At 33.4% G+C, this 23,260-nt stretch overlaps 1 protein-coding gene across 7 annotated transcripts in view; it reads left to right on the plus strand.

The window, feature by feature from the left end:
* Positions 1-23,260, plus strand: part of CLIP-190 (Cytoplasmic linker protein 190) — a 176,335-nt gene that overhangs the window by 147,451 nt on the left and 5,624 nt on the right. For all 7 annotated transcript variants that reach the window (XM_089634202.1, XM_089634203.1, XM_089634205.1 and 4 more), the window contains 9 exons: positions 1,897-1,956; positions 6,730-6,870; positions 8,089-8,220; positions 8,347-8,367; positions 8,505-8,676; positions 9,207-9,563; positions 12,995-15,828; positions 16,419-16,573; positions 18,572-18,721. In XM_089634202.1, coding sequence (XP_089490328.1) covers positions 1,897-1,956; positions 6,730-6,870; positions 8,089-8,220; positions 8,347-8,367; positions 8,505-8,676; positions 9,207-9,563; positions 12,995-15,828; positions 16,419-16,573; positions 18,572-18,721 — 4,022 coding nt within the window. The remainder of the gene's footprint in view (positions 1-1,896; positions 1,957-6,729; positions 6,871-8,088; positions 8,221-8,346; positions 8,368-8,504; positions 8,677-9,206; positions 9,564-12,994; positions 15,829-16,418; positions 16,574-18,571; positions 18,722-23,260) is intronic.

Raw genomic sequence — 23,260 nt, forward strand, 5'->3', positions numbered from 1 at the left:
TACACCATTTAATTTTGTAATTCCATGCAAAAATCTCTGCATTTTTTCAGCTTTTGAAGAACTCTGTTAATCCTTATTATTTTATGGTAATATTTCTCTGTATAATCAAACATAATATTCCACTGCATTCTTGAACTCAATTGAATACAAATGATTTAAGAATCGAACCCACTTACACAGTTTAATTAGGATGTAATCTATTTTCCTCTTATAGGAGTTTTTGCACAATTTTACTGAAAATGTTGTCTATTTTCCTCTACTTACAAAAACCCATCTTAACACTTACTTCACTGCTTTTATTTGACTCATTAACCTGGCTATTACCATATTTAGAACATCCTCTTCATTGTAAATATGTATTTTGTTTGGGCATAACTTGTATGAGAATTAGCAGCTTTTTCTATTTTGGCTTTTCCATTAACACATTGTGTGGATTCAAGTGAAAATTTCCCAGTCCTGAATAAATTGAGAAGCAGATTTGATTGCGTGAATATTTGAACAGCTGTTAATTTGCTAAAAAGCGTGATAAATTATATTTTTCTTGCATAATTCATTGAGAATTCGGTGTCTGAGTAAACATTGATCCAGCGTCACATTTTTTTTGTTGCTTACGAAAACAGATGTATTTAAATGCATTAAAAACATTGAATGTCAACACTGCTCGAAGCTAGAATATAAATATATTGTACGTGCAGATGTTCAAAGTTATTTTTTTTAATCAATTTTTATGTGGGTGTCCTGCAGACATTCAATTTAGCAGCTTGTTTTAATTTTGTATATTGTACTATTCAAACTTCGACAATAAGTGTCGAGATAGATATTAAAGTACTTTATGCATACATATTTGACATATTCAAACCACAAAATGTGCCATCTTTCTATAGAGATGTGACAAATAGCATAGAATAATGACTCCGTTTTTTATTCTAAATATAACTTCAAGGTGTTTTGGGAATAAATTATTATAACTTGATCTTCATAATGTGTAATTACTTCAACTAACCATTGCATGTTGCATCATTATTAACTTATTTGCATGATAATTATTTATTTAACTAGGATTAGAGAGAAGCTTTTCAGTATTTGACGAAGATTTCCAACAAATCGGGCGAAACCCAGGGCGTGGTGGTAAGACTGAGTTAAAAAAAAAACAATCCAGATTAACAAAAAAAAAAAAATCGTTTTCTGCGAAAATTTTTACAACTAATAAATTGTAACTTTATTAATCCGTGTAACTAAACATTCTATTGTTTAAAATATTTAATATTATAAAGTTACCATTTATTAATGTGTGGGAATTTTGGCAATATCTTATCATTTGTTTTTTTAATATTTATTTAATAATGTTTGTTGAACTAAATTTAGATCTTCACGTGGAAAGGTTATTTAAAAATATTGTTAACAGACTATCTCCAATATTCATATTTTAGTTTATTAACAAATCATTAATTTTTAACGAAAGTATTAAACCATCCCTTAATGCTAATAAATTTAAATAGTTTAGGAATTTTTTAGAGAGTAAAATTTATGAATGACGCCAAAATGTGGCGGTAATATTTCCTGGTCGGAAAGATGTGATTTTTGTAACAATATTTCCGTGGTGCCTTATTCACACAATGTATAATGACTTAGTCGATAGGTTCTTTTACTAAATATAACTCACGCTGCATTCAGAGTAGCAAATTGATTCTTTAGTATTAGCTAACACCCCTTTTCATACAAAGTATGTAGTATAAGAATACTAGAGCATTCCACAAAATAATTATTTGATAATTGAAGTTCAAATAAAATAATTCACATGTTCGAATCAAGTGATTAAAGCTCGAATATTTATATGTTTATTATACAGAATATTGTTTATGTTTAAATTTATATAATTATATTTCCCGGAAACAGAGGCTGTCTTCAGGTCCTCGCGTAACATCGACTCCGATGTCGGCCAAAAATACTCTTCAGGTAATTCAGATTACGTACGACTACAATAATTCCAACTTTCTTATCGGTGTACAGATTTGTCTCTGCCAGTGGAAACCTTTCAAATATAACTGTAATGCATTCTTATGAGTTGACTTGTAAAACTAACTAATGGAACTACTATCCTTGCACGGTGAATAGCACTAATGATTTATGAAGTTCAAAAGATGCTGCACAGAAATTGGTTATAAAGATATTTATAAATGATAAAATACAGCATTTATAAACGTAGAAGTGATGATATACAGCACTTTTAAATCTAGAAGTGACGATATACAGCACTTTTGAATCTAGAAGTGACGATATACAGCCCTTTTAAATCTAGAAGTGACGACGTACAGCACTTTTATAACTAGAAGTGACAATACACAGCACTTATAAATCTAAAAGTGACAATATACAGCCTCCGTGCAGCACCTTTATAATTTCTAGAATTAGCAGTGCTACACGATGTACAAATGTTTGTTAATAAAGGATTGCTACATTTAATAGTGTTTATTGTTTGTTTTTTAAGCTTGTATTCTTGTTCTTACCCTGAAGAATTCGATAATATATTTTAGATTTGTATTATTAATATAGAATTAAACTCTAATAATCTAGATTTAATATTAATTTATACTTTGTAAATAAAAAAATTGAGCGCTTTATGTATGTTCTTATTGTTTTTTCCTGTCCCTTTTTTCCTTTACCTTTTATGATATTATCTCCACGTCTATAAGACACACACACAACAACAAAAATATTAAAAGAGTCCAGGTAAATACTGTAAAATACATTACACAATAAGATTAAATTATGCATAGTGAAATATGAAAAGAAAATTATTTAACAAAAATTATGAACACTTAAGGATTGCATGAAGTTAACTTGTAGGTATTATTTTTTTATTACTTGATCTAATAATATTATTTAAATCGATCAGTAAGTAGTAGATGAGTGGACAAATGCATGGGATTCCCACCAACCATGAGTTCAATTCCTCTGCTAGTCAAAGTTTTCCACCATTTCACAAGCAACATTTTCCGCTCATAATGATGGTAGTCGGAATTTTTCAAATATTGTCAGGTTATTCGTAACCCGGGAATGTTTTTCTTTCTTTCTATTAAAAAAATTGTTATCGAGTGTATAGATATCTTGAAGCATAGATTGTGCTTCCATCTGTTAGCACAATCTGGTGGCATCGTTGATATCTTCAGGACTCAGGTTCACCCCTTCCTCAACAATAACAACGTTCCATACACCATCCTCAAAGGCGAATTTACACACGGTGTCCAGAAATTCGTAGTACAAGCGGAAAACTGATGAATCTACAACAAAGAGAACCCAAAAAACTTAACTTTTCCATTTTTTTCGGCAACCAAAGGGTTAAAATACTTTTGGAGCGAAGTCTACGCTTCTATGCATTTTAAAACACTTTAAACAGCTGATATGATAAACGCCCTTTATGTGATTTTTCACAAAAACAGCGCTATACAAATTATCTAATAGTGTTGCTGGGGGTTATCCTTAGGAGATAGACATATATCTCACAGACTTTTTTGTAGGCTTTTTTAAGATATACAATTCCGTAGTACATTATTTTGATATATCTCATGAGGATATAGCCAGCCTTAGCAGTGTAGTGCCCGAAAAAAATCTCTTGATTAAAAAACATCGACTTTTCTCAACTTTCTATAAATATTATATGCATGTATCAAATATGTTAATCTTCCGGGAAAAAATTCTCCAAATGATAGTGAAAACCCTATCAAAATCCGTTGCGTAGTTTAGAAGAACTAAAGGGGCCGTTCAAGTATTACGTAAGCAGATTTATTACAATTATTTACCCCCTCTTCCCCCTTTTCACCAAAAGTAAGCAAAGCTCTTACCCCCCCCCCCCCCTCCCATGCTTATGTAAAAATTGGTACCTATATGCATTTTTCTGTTAATGTATTCTGTTTTTTTATTGATTCATAAGCGAAAGAGGATCAACGGTAACACAAATATTAACTTGCTTTGATTTGCTTACAACACGTCAAATCGTCAATCGTACTGAAACGAAACAATAGATTGATGGAAGAAATTTAGACAAGTGAGTAGCGAGCGGTAATTCCCCCATTCGCTCCTAAGCGAGTACCTTAACGTATTAATTATTTGTGGGAATCCCCGAATATGTATTCGGTTTTCAAACATAGACAATGTGTGGGTTGCCAATGTGTAAAAAAAAAATAACTACTTCTGAGCAGTGCTGACGTAATCACTATCTCAACCCCCCCACCCCCCATGTCATCAAAAATAAGCAAAGCAAAGACCCCCCTGCCCCCCTATAGTGCTTACATAATACTTGAACGGCCCCAAACGCACAAACAGACAAACGCAGATAGCAACTTAATTTTATACTGTATAGAGATGAATGCTCTAGTAATTTTTTTGAAATTTGGCCAAAAATTTCCAACTTTGGAATCGATTTACTCGAAAACGAAGGCTCAAATCAAAAAAAGTTTACTAGAAAATCAACTCGAATGTGAAATAGATTCACCAGTTTTCCGCTTGTACTATGAGTTTCCGGACACCGTGTATAAAAAATTAGATGGTAAGATTGAGCTCTATCCGCATATATAAAGTTCTATTACGAGTATTAGAAATGGATGTTAGATGCATTAAGCCTAAAAGTCTAAATGCTTATTAAATTAACTTCACAGCTCTCATACGGCAAATTAGATAAATAAATCAATAATAAATTACTCTTAAGATAGTTAATCTAAATATCAGAATTATGCAGTACCAATAATTAGAAGTTTTGCATTATTTAAAGTGGGTACCAACATACATCTTTAACTTCTCAAGCGCCAAAAGAACCCATTGGATACGAGAAATTTGTATCCATTTGGCACCGGCGTATCCAATTGGTAATCTGAAAATAATACGCACACACTACAGAGGTATTAGATCACAAGAGCACGGCATTTTCAAAGGTTAAAAAATACAATTATTTAGAAAATTAAGCATACGGTGAAACATGAAATAAAATATCACAAAAAAATGGTGTAGGTACCTATACAAATTATTTATTTAGTTTAGTGATGAGAAATATATGAGATCAAAATAATTGTAACTAAGAAGTTATGACACGTAAGGTAAAATTTAACTTGAAGCTAAATGAAGAATCTCTAATAAAAAAAAATGGTTTTGGAGGTTTTACGATATTTTTTGGTAGTTAATGTTAAACTAATCGCAATTCTCACGAGAGCTATGCCTTTTTTGTTACAACCATGCTGACCATTTGACGTTAACATTTTGAGTCATAACTCTTAACGTTTTATAAGTCTACAATGACAAAATTCCATTTTTGTTTGCTCCCAAAATAAAATATATTAACATGGAATTCTAATAACGACAGTAGTTAGTTGCACACTCGAACTGTGCCTAACTTCAGTCTCTATAGCTATTATCCATCGGTTAGTGGTTACGTTGGAATTTCGTTTGGGTCCCACCAATGCGTCGTAAGTTCAATTCCTCAGCTTGCTAAGTCCTTATCACGACATAAGCAAAATTTTCAGCTTCTGTGGTGGTAGTAGGAGATTTTGAAATATTGTCAGGTTATTCGTAAGTCAAGAATGTTTCTTTTTCTTAAAAAGAAAAATTATCCATTAATAAACCGCTCAACAAAATTATTAGGCTATTACTACGACTTTCCTGTATTCAGTTAATTCTGTGCAGTATCAGGATAGCGTCAATTGCTTAGAACTACTTAAAATACTGCTTTTCAGAATGAGGCTTGAAAGGGGATATAATTTCAAGACCAACAATTGGCGCTTTATTTGTTATACAAGCCAAAGCAAATCAACATGAACTATTTTAGCTCAAACGATGGGTATCAAGACAGGCTAAACAAAATGACCTTGAAGTATTCCAATAGGCAGAATTTAATACAAATGTTAAACACAATCATATTTATGGCATCAATTTATTAATATATTATTCTTCTAAATTTCTCAAATCAGAATCTTGTTTGACTGTTATTCAAATGTTACATATATTCAAACGAACGTCTTGTATAGCAACGGCAAAATGACAAGCCTCTGATTCTCAGTAGCTTAAAGAAAAATTATAAATATATGTACCGTACTTTAGCGACGATATCTGCATAATTCTCGCTGCCACTCAGAAATAATTCGCTTCTTTGCTTCGGGGAACGTTAATACAATGACGCTTCGAAAATAATTGTCAAATTAGTTGGTTTCTAGTTATATAATATATTCAAATATATTGATAGTTGAAATTTTGAAACTGTTTTCTTTAGATATTTTCAGAAAGAGAAAAATGAAAATAAATTTTATGAATTACTCAATTTTATGTGTTTGGCTTATCATTGAAAAAAGCTTTTAAAAAATGGTAGGAATTTAATTATGTAATAATTTTATTTTTTTAATAACCCAAACACGATTTTTTTTTTTTAATATAATTTATATTACATGTGCAATAAATATGATTTACATTTTTCTGACATGATTTTATAAAAAAAGTTATTTTGTTTCAAATTAGAAAATTGATAATGTCATCCTATTTTAATGAACATACCTTTTTGTCATGGATAGTCGATTGTACATAGGTAGTAAGAGAAATTACTTTAAAAGTTGTGTGTGTCTTATAAGAGAAATCATTATCCTTTTTCCGATCCTCTAATTCCTGTTCCTGCGCTACTTTTTAAAAATTTATCTTTAACTAATCAGCATCTCAATTACAAGCTAATACCCCATTGCTTTGCCCCTCCAGGAAATCCTTCGTGAGAAGCAGCAGCACATTGAGAAGTTGATAAAGGAGCATGAAGTTGAGAGAGGAGAGCAAGCCAAGATGGGATTGCAGATGGAAAGAATGCAGAATGCACTTGCCTCCAGCCAGAAGGAAAATGCGCAGGTATTTCATTTAATACATTATTTATTCCCGGGTCTGCGGCAAAGACCATAAAAAAGATAGAAATCAACGGAAAACTTCGTCCCCAAGGGCGTAGCTATAGCATTCACATGGAGGGGTTTGACCCTAATGGAGGGGATGTTTGGGACCACAACTTATTATTTACATCACGTCGATATGGTGCAAATAATATTGTTGTATTTTCCAAGAATGTAATCTACGAGTACTGTTCTTTTTTTTTTTCCTAATATTAAGGCGGATGGGGGAGGTTTGAACCCTGTAAACCTCCCCCCTTATATACGCCCTTGTACGTCCCATTTTAATAATAGAAAATAAAAGCATGAAGGTTGTCGCACACGTATCACTCCGACACCAGATCAGCATCGCCTCAGCTCGAGTCGTTCAGAATTGTTTGTACGAGCATCGTTATGGTATTGCCTCGCCTCGGACAAGCTAGTGAAATGAGGCAAGGCGGTGCCGATCCGATGCCGTGAGAATAATGAGTATCATCTCATATTACAAGGGTTTTTGTATCTTTCAACCAGTATACCATCTTTTATTTGTATCTTTCAACCAGCATACCATCTTTTATTTGTATCTTTCAACAAGTATACCATCTTTTATTTGTATCTTTCAACCAGTATACCATATTTTATTTGTATCTTTCAACCAGCATACCATCTTTTATTTGTATCTTTCAACAAGTATACCATCTTTTATTTGTATCTTTCAACCGTATACCATATTTTATTCTTATTTCAAAAGAAAGTTAAATTTTCCCGGGTTACAATAATAACCTGAAAATATTTGTAAAACTCCTACTGCCATAGGTCACCCCAAGTGGTTCGCTATGTTTGGTGACTTAGCAGGGGTGTTCGGGTTTATCGGGAAAAGGTTTGTCCAGGTCTTAGTGAAGGCATCTGTCCACCAACTGTGTAGCAGGACGGATAGGGAGAGACCGGTTGAGGGAGACCCTTTGACCTCTCTAGCTGGACTCTATCTACGATGGGAGGCCTTGCACCGCATAAACGCACTAACCCCCAGATTCCTACCCACCCTTCATACTTTTTGCTTTATATTTTCCTTTATTATATTTCCCTTTTCCTGCGACGTCTGGGTGAGATTTTTCATCTCACCAACTGACCGATCTATTACAACACAAAATCCTGATTTCTGGTTAATTTATTCAAACAGTCAATAATCAGTCAATATTTTTTTCAGTATTTGAAGGACATTGAGAAATTGAAAGGAGAATATGAGGTCCTCGCCCGGCAGCTAGATGATGAAAAACAGAAGGTGGAAGATCTCATGTTCCGAGCTGAGGAAGACAATATTCACAAGGAGGATTTCGGAGTATGTTTAATTTAATATAATTTTCTTTCCGTGATGTTTATCCATAGACAGAAAATTACTTCAACAAATAATTCAGTAATATTGTTAAAATTTTATAAATGTACTCATAAATTTTATTATTTTCAGAGATTCAAGGAAGAGCTGATGGTGAGTTATTTATGAATATTTATTCAATTTGTGATGTTATTGTTGACTAATTGTTTAAAGTCAAATTTCAATTTTGTAAAATTTATAAAATGTTTTGCACCAACACCAGTCAAAAGAAAGTTGTACCTCAATTACAGAAAGAAAAGGAGAAACTGGTAGGCACGCTGCAAGGCATGGACTCAGAACTAGAACAGACCAAGCGCCAGGTGGATGAGCTGCAAGCCCAATGTGTCCTAATGGAGGGACAGCACAGGGCTGAAAATGAAATAATCCTGGCACAACACAAGGACGAAGTGCAAGCTGGACATGGTATTTATTTTTTTAAATTATTAAATAAGAGAAGTCTTGAAAATTGGCTCAATCGTTTATCGACAATCTTTTGACTGGCTGAAATCTCTTGGCTCCAAGATAGCAAACACCATAATTATCTGTCCTTCATCTTCATCTTTCATCATTCATTCTTCATCCTTCATTCTTCATCTTCACTTTATCCTTAATTCTTCATTTTTCATCCTTCATCATTTATTCTTCATATTTATCTTCATCTTCACTTCATACTTAATTCTTGATCTTTCACCCTTCATCTTTATAATTTATTCTTCATCATTATTTTTTCATCTTTATCTTCATCTTCACTTCATCCTTAATTCTTCATCTTTCATTCTTCATCTTAATCTTCATCTTCATCTCATCCTTGATTCTTCATCTTTCATCCTTCATTGAATTTCTCTCTGAGTTTTTTCTCCTTATCTTTTACAGATGTTCAAGAGTTTCATAAACTCTTCCATTTTCACTTCTTTTCAATGCAGTTATTTAAAATTTATCTACAAACCTTCCAGCTCTGGCAGCACAACTGCAAAATCTTCTTGACGAAGCTCACAGCCTGTTGAGAGAGAAGGACGGTGACAAAGAATCTCTGGGAAAGAACCACTATGACGAATTGGCCAAACTCAAGGTAGAATCGGAGAAGACCATCAATGAACTGAAATCCAAGTTGACAGAACTCCAGCTCGAGTCCTCTGAACAGATCAAGTTGCTCACAGATAATCTCGCTGAGGCCACAACCAAGCTCAGTTCGCAGAATGAGAAGTTGGACAAGATGAATATAGAACACAGCAATGTGGTCAGTGAACTGAGATCCCAGTTGGAGCAGAAACACCTTGCTCTCGATTTGAAAATACAAGAACACAATCAAGGTATGTTTTGTTTTCTCTTTGATTTTCCTTTTTATTCTAATGACATGTATTATAGGCCAGTGCAATTAGCGCCAAAAAGGGGGTCACGATCGAAGTAATTCCGGTAGTCCCAATTTTTTTATATGTTATATAAACTGATCCCCTGATGTAAAATCTGAGTTTCCGACCTTGGCGCACCTGTGCTCGCGCCGCCATTTTGAAAAAACTGGCCGAAATCGGGCCAAAATCTAGTTTTTCCCAAATATCTCATTTCTAATGCAAATTTCGGCTAAAGTATCTGAACAAGTATAATAGAACATAAAATAACCCACAACTTTTGTTTAATCAAAATTCTTCTATCTCTTATAGGTACCGAGGTAGAAAGTCGTAAAGATGCGTATATTTTTGAAAAAACGAGTTTTTTGCGCGACTAGGTTTGGTTTTTTATAAATACCTCGTTTCCAGTACAAATTTATGAAAAATTTATTGATAATAATTTTGTAGAAAATAAAATTTCGTTAAAGAAATAGGTATATAATTTATATTTTTTATCTCTATTACGTATCCAAACTCTAATCCACCAAAACCAGGCCAAAAATTGAAACAGAGGTTAGGTGTTTTAAACTTGGCATTCCTTGATTTTATTTTTCTTTAACAATTATTGTTATATGAACATATACGTTGACAACAATCGTCATGCCTGTGTCAGACCTAGCTATACATATAGTAGATAGACTATTTCAGCATATCGGTCGCCATACATTCCCAATGGGAAGACCACTAAAATAGGCCAAGCCACTACATTTGTGCTCGCAGCTTGGTCTGACATGCCTATCAACGTAATCACAATATACATTTAAGATTATTAATACAATTAAGATGATAAGGTACATAAAAAGATAAAAAATTGGTATTTTCGTAAAATTAACATTTATTGACATTCTTTTCTTTATTAGTTAAGTTGTCAGCATAACAAAAAATAAAATTAATGGTAGATCAGTTTAGACAGAAGTACGAGCCCTTGACTATAGTTTCGTACTTCTGGCCCTGAATAGCTTCTTTATCTGTCTTATCACCCAAATTTGTCTCGACTGGGTCATCATATTCCTCGTCATCGTCATCAACGAAGGCTTCTACAGCATTCTCGCAGGAGTTGCCATTGCAATGAATGCAGAGTAGGGAACATTTCAAACCCGACTTTCTGCAGGTGCACTTTCCAGCGCAACCTTTTTTACATTGACATGATATGAAGTTCAGCAAGGCCTGAGGTGCAGCTTCCTTCAACATTGTTACTGGAGTAAGTAACCCAACAGCATCCTTTTCCACCCCCATTCAGTCGGATCCTTATCGTGACCAAGCCAAGTCTGCACTTGCAAGTATGTTCTTGAAGCGTGTTGCTGGACTGCATCTTTGGTGGGTGGTCCCACCCACCATCCCTCCCATTGCATGAAACGTTCCACATCCATCTAAAGTGTCTATATTAAAATCTGCATTATCAAATACGAATTGCACAAAAGCATTATCTTGAATAGGAATTTCCGGATGCAGAATGGCAGACTGTTTAAGTCGAGTTGCCTCTTTGTAAGAACATGAAAATCCAAGGGCTGAAAGCGCATCAATGAGTTTTTTTGAGCCAAATTTTTTGTACATATATTCATCTACACTAGTTAGGAGTGATGAAACGAAAGATCGTGGCCGTGCTGCTGAAATCAGGGCGTGCGATAAGGCAACACATTTCCTTTTCCATCCTTCTGCCTTTCCATGTTTTTTTTTGCCTATCACTCTCTCATAAAACTCTGATACTGTATGTGGAATCACCGAGTTCACATCTTGAAGAAAGTCATCTGATGGGCTGTAATTTTCCAATGTGTACACTTGTGATCGAATATCATCTCTAATAATATCTGCAGCAGCTCTTACAATCCGACGACGTTCCTCCACGGGGTTGGAGCTCCTGTCTTGATACCAATGCTTAGTAATTATTTTGTAGCCAGTGTTTTTGAAGCACACTATTGGTGTATTTTCCCCCTCTCAACAAAGAAGATGTCGTCACCGCAGTGGCTCTCAAGTCTCGCTCTGACAGTTTTTATACAAGGCTGAAAGACTCCCTTTATTTTACCCATTAACTGTTCCTGTGTAAACTGATATTCGTCTGAATTGTTGGAAAGAAAATTATAAATGTCTTCCATGGCTCTATCAACATATTCATTAAAGGGCGGGCCAGGTTTCATTACAGAAGGAGGTGCGCGGAATAACTTTTTGTAACAAGACGCATGATATCTTGCATCTTGCGCCACCAAGTCAGAGCCTTCAGGCACTAGAGCAATTCGTTAAATCACTTTCTGGGCACACTCATCACCCCGTTCTCTAGCTGCTTTGATAATAGTCTTATCTACATACAGCTGCTCTACATTATGCACAGGATTACGTCTTGACGCAGGTGACAACTTATTCTGCATTTGAAGATATTCTTCAGTAATTTTTTCACCACAAATAAAACACTTAATAAATATTAATTTTACGAAAATACAATTTTTTTATCTTTTTATGTACCTTATCATCTTAATTGTATTAATAATCTTAAATGTATGTTGTGATTACGTTGATAGGCATGTCAGACCAAGCTGCGAGCACAAATGTAGTGGCTTGGCCTATTTTAGTGGTCTTCCCATTGGGAATGTATGGCGACCGATATGCTGAAATAGTCTATCTACTATATGTATAGCTAGGTCTGACACAAGCATGACGATTGTTGTCAACGTATATGTTCATATAACAATAATTGTTAAAGAAAAATAAAATCAAGGAATGCCAAGTTTAAAACACCTAACCTCTGTTTCAATTTTTGGCCTGGTTTTGGTGGATTAGAGTTTGGATACGTAATAGAGATAAAAAATATAAATTATATACCTATTTCTTTAACGAAATTTTATTTTCTACAAAATTATTATCAATAAATTTTTCACAAAATTGTAATGGAAACGAGGTATTTATAAAAAACCAAACCTACTCGCGCAAAAATTTGTTTTTTCAAAAATATACGCACCTTTACGACTTTCTACCTCGGTACCTATTAGAGATAGAAGAATTTTGTTTAAACAAAAGTTGTAGGTTATTTTATGTTCTATTATACTTGTGAAGATACTTTAGCCAAAATTTGCATTAGAAATGAGATATTTGGGAAAAACTAGATTTTGGCCCGATTTCGGCCAGTTTTTTCAAAATGGCGGCGCGAGCACAGGTGCGCCAAGGTCGGAAACTCAGATTTTACATCAGGAGATCAGTTTATATAACATATAAAAAAATTGGGACTACCGGAATTACTTCGATCGCGAATCGCTAATTGCACTGGCCTATTATTCTCACCACAACTAATGTTTGACATTTTGTCAAAACTTTGAAAAACAGTTAACATTGCTTCTGTATTTTAATATGTCTTTGTTTTATTTTAGTTATTGCTTCTTCTAAAGAATCTGAGTTGTTGTTCAAAAAAGATATTGAAAAATTGAAGATGGAATCTAGCTCCAAAAATCATGATAATGAAACTCTGAGTGAAAACAACCAACAGTTGGAAACCCAGCTGAAAAAACTACAAGTTGAGTTCGACAAAATGAAAGCAGATTTGATTTCTAAAGATTCCGAACTAGAAGAATTCTCATCAAATACTTCTAAACAGCATGAAACCATTCAAGATGAAATCAAACAGTTGAAGGAAGCAGTGATCCAAAAACAATCTGAGATTAGCCAAGTCACAGCACAATCCCAAGAAGCTCAAAAAACATATCAAAAACAGATGGAAGAACAGTCAAATAAGCTCACTTCATATACCGAAGAGATCACTAGTTTCAAATCTCAAATTGAGCTATTGAACCTTGAAAATACCAAACAAACTGGTTTATTACAAGAAGAGCTCAAAAAGAAATTAGACGAACAAGATTCCCAGATAAAATCTGTTAATAAACAGCTTGAAGACAAAAGCCTGCTTCTTGAAGAGAGTGTTAAAACACGTGACATTTTGAATTCAGAGAAAGAGGATCAAACAAACGAATTAAAGAAGCTAACAGACCTCATCACACAAAAGCAAGCTAAAGTGGATGAATTAGTGAATAACGTCAATGAAATTACAACAACTTTATCCGCATTGCAACTTGAAAATGGGGACCTCACGAGACAACTCAGAAATGAAACTGAGAAAAATATTGAAATTCAACAGCAGAAAGAGAAACTGGCTAATGAGATTTCAAATTTGAGTAATCATTCTACAACTTCAGATGAGCAAATTAATAGTCTCTTGGATAAGTTGAGAGATGCTGAAAAAGATATTCAAAGCGTGAAAGAAGCCAACCGGGAGAAGGTCAATAATTTGGAGCGTGCTGAACAAGAACTGAAACAACAGCTTGAGCAAGTCAAATCTCAAACTGAAAAAGATAAATATGATTTGACTGAACAGTTAAATGATAAAGAAATTTCTGCAAAGGAATCTGAAAATCAAGTACAGACTCTAAACACTAAATTGATTGAAATTCAAGAAAAGTCTTCTATGCTATTGTCAGATCTTGAAACCAAATATCAAGCAATTATTTCAGAGCTGACTATAGCTGTGGAAACTAAGAACAACAGTGAAACTAAATTGAAGAAACAGGTTGAGGATTTGGAATCAGATTCAAGTAAAATAATATCTGATCTTAAGAAACGTCTAGATATTCTGCAAGAAAATGGCCAAACTTCAGAAGGTCAGCTGAAGGAAAAATTAAATGAATTAGTGGCTGTACAGAATGAGCTGAATCAAAAGTTAGAAGCTTCTCAGAAAAATGAACAACAGTTGCAAGAGGCTAATTCCAAGTTAAAAGAGATGTTTGACGCTACCAAACAATCGCTGGAAACCCAACTGAAGGTAAAAGAAGAAAAGGAGAATATTCTTGAATTAGAAGTCAAGAAGCTTCATGAGGAAAAGGAAACTTCAGGGTCCAATTTGAATGAAAAGGACAGTTTGGTTAAAGAACTTCAACATAAAGTATCTATGTATGAATTGGATCTTAAATCCAATTTGGATATTGTTTCTGAAAAAGAAAGACAGATCAACACTAACAGTGAAGATATTCAAAAGTTGTTGGACGAAAAACATGAACTTGAAAAGAAACTCAATCTGAATCTGTCGGAGTGTGAAACTAATGTACAGAAAATAAATCATTTATTGGAAGACAATTCCAATAAAGATGTTAAATTGAAAGAGCAAGAAAACATTATTAATAAACTCAAAGAGAACATGGATTCTATTATATCAGAAAAGAAATCAATTGAACACGAAACAGTTCAGACGTCAGAAAGCCTTAACCAGTTCAAATCAAATAACGAAACGCTGATCAGTCAAATACAAAAATTAGAAACTACCATGAGTCAACTGAATACAGAAATTAGTAGTAAATCAGAAAAAATTGTGATCCTCGAAAGTGAGATAAGTAAATTTAAAGACATTCATACCACAGTTGAAAATTTGAAGACTGATATCAATAAACATATAAACGAAATTGAAAATAAAAATATTGTCATATCACAATTAAATGAAAATGTTAAATCGTTGAAAAAAGACAGTGCTGATGAATTTGCCGAAAAGGATCAGAGACATAAAACCCTGGAGAGTGAAATAGCCGAAATCAAAACTAATCATCTCCATGAACTCAGTGAACTGAAAAAGATTATCCACAACATGGAGAATGAAAAGGCAGAATCCCAGAAAAAAATTTCACAGCTGGATGACGCCAATTCAAAAATTTTACAATTGAAGGCTCAATCGGAGAAGTCAGAAGCTGACATACAGAAGTTGACTTCTCTGAACGAAGCCCAGAAGAAAAATTATGAACAGCTAAACAACCAGCTGAAAGAAGATTTTGAAAAACTGAAGAGTGATGGTAAGAAAGACAGAAAGCAGCTAAAAGAGCAGCTCAAAGTTTACGATTCTCAAGCCAAAGAGAATGAGAAGCAGCTGAAATTAGAGCAAGAACAGAAATCTGACTTATTATCAAAGTTCGAAGAGGCAACTAACACAGTCAAAGAATTACAGAATAAGATACAATATCTGGAAGCTTCCAGTGAAAAGAAATCTGGAGATGAGAAGACCGAGTTGCAGAAGGTCGTACTGGAGTTGCAGAACTGCCAGAAGGCACATGATGAAGAGTACAAAGTCTTGAAAACTGAGATTTCTGGATTGCAGGAACAATTGACGAAGAAAACTAGTGACTCGACCAAATACAGCAATCACATAGCAACACTAGAGAATGAACTAAAGGTTAGTGAAAAAATCAACTGTGCACTCATTAAAATTGTGTTGTATATTTGAAATATAGATAGCTGAAAATAACTTTCTCACAATTGAACTGATAACTCAGTTTGAATAAGGCAATAAAATGTAGAATTTGAAATACCAAACTAGAGAAATTTACAACAAAAAAATCAACACTTAAAAACAATGTTTTTTTATTATAAAACATCTATTTTCAATTTTCATCCTAGTTGCGCCATCTATTGGGCCAGCTAGTAGCCAACTTCAAAGAAGAAAAAAATCTTGGTATGACTGAGGATTGAACCTTCCTCCCCAGGGACTGGAGTCAACTAGTAAGCGCAAGGGCGCCAAATCACGATTGGATAGGACCGACATTTATTTAGTATATTAACCGCTGTAATGTCATCCAATTTTTAAAAAATGCGTATATGTCTGCGTGTGTATGGGTGATTGCCACCAAAAGTTGATTTAATCGGTTGTCGAAAAGTGGGTTAATTTCCGCTTCCAAGATTAGCATTCACGAAAATAAAAGTAAAATTCAAATAGATGTATTTGAAAGAATTAATCTTGTTGGTCAATAATTTTTCCCGTTTCAGAAATACAAGACCCATAATGAAGGACTATTACTTGAAGTTACCTGTTTGACAAAGGAAATGAATGAGTCAAAGAAATTCGTCAAGCCAGATCTCAACTCAAACACCAACAATGTACCCAAAATTGAGGTTAGGCCCGTTGATGTCGATGCTAAAAGGTAAGCCCAAATTTAAACGCTGATTGTACGATGATAATAAATACATGTATGTATCAAGTAGCAATTTCTAAACAAATGATTCCCAAAACTTCTTTCAGTCTTGACTAGTGATTGGTCATGACTCATTTTATTAACACAAATCGGCTGAGTATTTTTTGCGCTGGCGCTATGCTGAGTCCGGGGCGAAAATAAAGGTCCCGTGCGAATTTCTTTAATTTGTTTTAAATCGCTATATCTTCAAAAATAATAAAAATTTCTACATAGTAACGAAAATCGAATATTATTAGAAATGCAAATCAATTGACTTTGTAATATGTTTATTACGGTCCACCTATCGGTATTTGCCCATACCTGCTTTCTTTAAATACGCCCGACATCTCTCCCTCACTTGCACATAGAAGTTGAGTGGGTGCGGAACAGAGAAAGAGATTCGAATCGGGTTTCACGATCATAAAAACCCTCATTCCAGGAATTTAATTATTTCACTAACAAATAATGTACTATCATTTTGTTGAAATACCGATGTAAACGAAAGGCACGAAAATAAATTTAAAAAAAGACTTGCATTGTGATTCGATAATTATTTACATATAGTTGGGACCTTTACAAAGAGATTGGTATATAATATTCATGTAAAAACATTGAATAATTCCGTCTTTTCTGCCATTGCAACAATCGGCCGAACGGATAGTAATACCTTTCCCGTCCAAAGTGTGTTAAGAGTGGGAGTCACGGTATCAGCTCAATATTTTCGTACGACTCAAAGAGTCAACTAAATTGAGCGGGAGCCATGAGCTCAGTGCGTATGAGAAATGAGCATGCTGTGCTCGCTCGATAAAGCCACCAGCTGCGTAAGCCACGGTATGACCGTATACCTCTTACCACGAGAAAAATAAGACTCTAGGTAGTTAGTAGGTGTAGGTACAAATGTCCAAGTCCAGATATCGGACTGTCAAACGCCATTCACGTATCTGAGTATGTAATAACAATTAATACTTCGATAATTTTAACGGCACCATTCTTCTAAAACATCTACTGAAAAAAAGCTGTTACCGTTCAATTGTGCCGTGATATGGTTTATCTGGAGTCGCGGGAATACCAAAATTAGCTAGCTCAATCGTGCAGCTCTTTCATGAACGACTCATCGCTAGTCTTGACCTTTTTATTTTGTTGATATTTTTTGTAAATATATAACAATCAATACAGATTAAGGAAATTACACTTCATTTCAATTTAATTTCTATAAGAAACAACTATTTTCATCAGTTTCGGTCATGTTTTGTTTTTGTTTGACTTTTGGCATTAGGTTTCATTTCAACAACAAACTAAATAAAAACTTACAAATTGTGAATAATGAGAGACCCTGCCCTAAAATCATAAAGCTGTGGTTAATAAATGATCAATCCATGTACCTTTGAACACCTTAATGTAAATTCCCAAACTCTTTGTTTTTAGTGAGGTGCATTAGATATATTATGTATTTACAATTACTCGTTAGAAATATATTTTGCGAATGTCTGCAATAAAATAAAATCTGTGAAATGTACCTACTTAGAAATAAGACTTACTCATGTACACATAATAATACAATGTTATAGACATAGACTTAAGATATTTTGATTCGGTGGATCCTGCAGACAAGCTGGCATGTGACAGCTTTGTTGGTCTACCTATTTTGTTAAATAAAAAAGTGTTGTACATATTGTTTTAAATAAAAAATAAAAAAAAATCTAAATACGCACATATAATTTAAATAACCCAGACTAAGAACCTATATTGTGCATGTTTTTCCATCTCCCCTAATGAAAACATTCGTTTTTTATAGTAATTAAGTTGAAACGAAGTGTAATTTCCATAATTCATTCCTATTAAATGTGCAGTGTTTCAGTAAATAATTACCATATTTTTTCCAAACAATGAATTCATTAGTGTTTTAATATACCTAGGCATTTTCAATAAATATTTTGTACAATAACCATAATAATATAATGTTTCCAGGCTGCTAGAAGAAAAGGAAGAAGTGGAGGGGCAAGTTAACTTCCTGAATTCCGTCATCGTAGATATGCAGAAGAAAAACGAAGAACTGAAGGCGCGAGTTGAAGTATTAGAAATGGGATGTACTCCACAAGAAGCAGATGAATTTAACTAGTGAGTGAACTCCTTTTATTTTTCTAATTAATAACTTGCTAAAACCACGTGCCCCAATAGTTTGATAAAAGGTACATCATTACATGGGTTTTATATGGTTCAATGATATTTCATCAAAATGAAAATTCAACACACCTTTAAAAAGTGATATAGAGCCATTTAAAGTGATGAAACAAAAACTAGGTTTAATAGTTACCTATGTAACCTATTTAACCTAGTTTTTGTTTCATTACTTTTCATGACTTTATATCACTTTTTGTAGGTGTGTTGAATTGTCATTTTGATTAGATACCCGGTATTGGCATATGATATGCATAATTAAACCTTTTTTGAAATTAGTGCATATTTGCATGTGCACAATTCCTATTTGAGCCTTATTCATCATTAACCCTTACCACCCCATTATTTTTTAATATTTTTTGTCAGCCAACTCTAATTTAAATAATGGCAACGGGAATTTAAATGTTTTTTTTGTCGAATAATCACAAGAAACAACGTCACGTGTCAAGTTTTGCGCACGAAAATACACCGAGCGCTCAAGTCTTATCTTGTCAGTCCCCAGCCGACAACTGAGTTGTAGCGTACAAATAGTGATGTCGGCTGGCACCCGACAAAGGAGTGGTAAGGGTTAATGCATTTTTCAGCCATTTTATTCTTCAAAATACGAGTTGTTCCAGTGGTCGTTATTTGTGTCTTTTCTGAGGGTTATTTTGGTTTTTTTTTTAATAAAATGAGATTTGTGGGAGAGATGACCAAGGTCAAGGTCAAAGACATATTCCTGTTTTTATTGCACAATTTTGGCATCGTTAATGCATATTTGGTTATTGGTCAAATTTTGGCATTGATAGTACATTTGCATGCATATTTCGCCAATTCAATGATGCATAATATTTTATACAATCCAATGTCTAGTAATAACATTGATTAATGTACATATAAGTTTCCATTGATTGCGGGTTTTCCTGACGACTTGATGACCTTTAATGCAGTAACATTGTATACATTCATTGGTTATGATTAATGATTGTAAAAAGCATGCCATCAATGTTGTATAAATTAATATAATATCACATAGAATATTGTGTTATTAACCTTTGCATACCTGAAGGTAAAAATCACATATCACCTGAATAGGGGTCACTAGGGTCCCCCAAAATCACGGAGCGATAGTATCTCTTAAAATTCATTTTGCCCTTTCCAGTATAACTCAGATGTCAGTTAGAATATTTTTTAAACCTTCCATTTTAACATCACCCACCTTCGCGCGGCAGTCAATCGTTAGTCATGCAAAATGGTAAAAGATTTAGTACGAAATCGAGCATAACTCAAATACATATTATTGTAGCCCTTACCAGTAAAATGCGCTTTTTACGTCCACACACGCGGCTTGTTTGCTGTGATGATTTTTTTAGTAATGAGGAATTCGGGCGAAGAGGGAAGATATTATTATTTATATTATTTCACTGAAATTGGATAGATATTATTTAAAATATGGAATACAATTTTTTTAAATGCTGATAAATTACTGAATAACTTTTCTAGGATTATCTAAATCGTAGAGTGTGTGATGTAAAAAACAACTTGTTATCACACAAAAATCTCTTTTGGGGGATGTGTATTACCCCTCTTCGTTGCAGGGGGGTTAATCTAATATTTCACTGCAATTTTACTCATTTCAAAAGTAGTACCTATCAGTGTTCAGATACCAATAATCGCTATTATGTATTACTTCATCAAAATATGAAATTTTGACGTAAAATAAAGTCGTAGTCAAAAAAATGTAGTTTTTAAAGTATTCAATGACACATGGAATACCGAATATATGTCCTCGGATATAAAAATAGGTAATCAATTTTCTTTAAATATCTTGCCCAATCAATAACAAAACATATACCCCATTCTAAGGTTTATTTTGTGTATAATCTGCATGGTTCACATTGATGACTATTTCCATCAATCAAAACAGAGCGAATGTTTAAGTTAAGTGAAAAAATTACACTTATCGGAAGGATTACTATACACTTATTTGTAAAATACTATGTAGAAGTAACTTTGATAGTTCAACACAAAGCAAAGATTAATTCTATAGATGTCATAATTATGTCTACAATAAAGGTGATGTTTTAACAGGTCAATCTCAATAATTATCGAATCAATTCCTTTATAATAATTTTTTATAACAGTGGGACACCTTGGCCTCAAGCTGTTGTCCTCTCGGGTTCTAAAATTAGAAGAAATAAAATTTGATTCTGTATGATAAACAAAAGAAAATGATTACAGTTGGTAAAACAGGTAGTTTTACCAATGCTCCGTTGCTAAATCAAAATAACTGAAGAGACATCTATTGACAAGTAGCTGCATTATTAGTGAGCAAATCTTGATATCATAGCTTCAAACCTTTTTTACATTAACCTCTCAGAAAAGGACTTTTATTTACTTTGTGTTCCTTTGCGAACTGTCAAAACGCGAAAATTTTTGTGTTATTCACGAGTTTTGTTAAAAGCTTCATAACTCACGTTTTGGGAAACGTAGCCTCATTCTAAAAAATGTTTTGGAAAGATTATGAAATTCACTATCGTATTGTTTTGTTATACGTAAATATTTGCGTTTCTAAATATACATTTTCTGAAAACGTCAAAAATATGTAAAAATCGCTGACCATTATTTCAAAGCTGTGAAAAATGTACTATTTTCTGAGTATCATAAAGAAATAACACTTTATATATTGAAGAAATATAATTAAAAACTATTAGTCACCTCAAAATATTAACCGCCCAAACTAAAATATTTTTAATAAATTATTTAAAAACGCAATAAATTATGAACGAACAAGATGACAAGTCCAATCGACTTAGATAATGCACCTCGAAATTCCATAGATATTCTTGAATGCAGACGCGTAGCGTTATTCATTATCGATACTCTGTTTTTTAAATCATGGCAATCCGTATACTAGTGATGGAAATAAATCGATTTTTGTAAAATCTCGCGCGTTTACGTGAAAAGACGTACTAATGTCTTGACCGCTATTATCATATTTACGTCTTTTGACGTTCTAATGTTCCGAGTGGTTAATCACCTTCAAAATTGTACATACTCCATTACCTAACTGCATATTACTTGTAGACATCCAGGGACCCAATTTTCATTTCAGTAGACAACTGTTCGCATGCGATAATTATCTACGTTGTCTATGGTTTTTCTATCATCGAGTAATTATCTACTAATTTTCGATAGAAAGCGTATTTTGGAATTTCTAATAGATAATTATCTATTACAAAGCAGTAGATAATTGGACTATTGGTTTTAGTAGTAGTTCAACTGTCAAAAAGTGTTACTTGTACGGTTTGCGTGTGTCGTATTTTTGTTAATTATTATAAAAATGGTGAGTTTTGAAGATTTGACGCACATACAAGCGATCCTCGCATGCGAGCAATTGTCTACTGAAATGAAAATTGGGTCCCTGATCTATAGACTTGCCCTAACATTTCGACGAGCTGGAGTCAAATCACTTAACCATATTTTTGACACCACGAGGGTTTGAGAATGCTTTGAATATACTATGATATCAGTCGTACATATTACTCTATTAAATTCCCTTCAATGTAAAATTTGTGAATTTGTGCTTTCCGCTCCTAGCCAAAGGGGGTTCTGCTGTGACAGTAGACTTGAGCTTGAGATGCTGATGAGATCTGTGGGCTTGTAACCGTGGCAACAGAGTGAGAGGCAAGCGCACATCAAATAAATATTGTTTGCTTTGCTGGTCCGTTCAAAATTGAATTTTTAAACCATTTTCAACTATATAATGCATAATGTGTTTTGCATACCATAAAACTCCAAGAAATATTGCCATATAATAAATTAATTTTAAAATGTTTGTTTTCTGTGTGTATTCAAATAACAATATTAATTTACTTCTTCTAACTCAGCAAACTTATTTTGTGGCACCATTTTAATTAAAAATTAATAAAATACTTCGTTTTAACCACTTTTATTGTTTATTACCAACATGTTTCATGAGCAACGCTCACTTCTTCAGGGTTTTTGATAAAACTAATTATAAATAATAGACATAAACAATTGTGTCAATAGATAAATAATAGACATAGACAATGGTGTCATTAAAAGATAATAGACAAAAACAATGACAACAATGAAAAGATAAAACGGATAGGGGAAAGAGAGGCAATATGGAACAATTTACAAAGGGAATAGGTTTAATATTGGGTCATTTAAAAATAATTTTTGATTGTTAATAATATTCAATTTTGCGTTCACACTTATTACCAACATGTTTCATGAGCGTTGCTCATGAAACATGTTGGTAATAAACAATAAAAGTGGTTAAAACGAAGTATTTTATTAATTTTTAATATTAATTTAGTTTCAATATCTAATCCGTCAATAATATCTCTTGCGTTTATGCATTTATGAATCATTAACATGACATGTGTAGAAATGATGCCAAAAACCTTAAGCGCTTGTTATATGATAGCGAAATTTCGCAAACTGTCAAAATGTCTTCATTTTTTTGTCACT

The sequence above is a fragment of the Hesperophylax consimilis genome, chromosome 8 (genome assembly GCF_061612785.1).
Source record: "Hesperophylax consimilis isolate HC1 chromosome 8, BYU_Hcon_1.0, whole genome shotgun sequence".
NCBI classification, from domain to species: domain Eukaryota; kingdom Metazoa; phylum Arthropoda; class Insecta; order Trichoptera; family Limnephilidae; genus Hesperophylax; species Hesperophylax consimilis.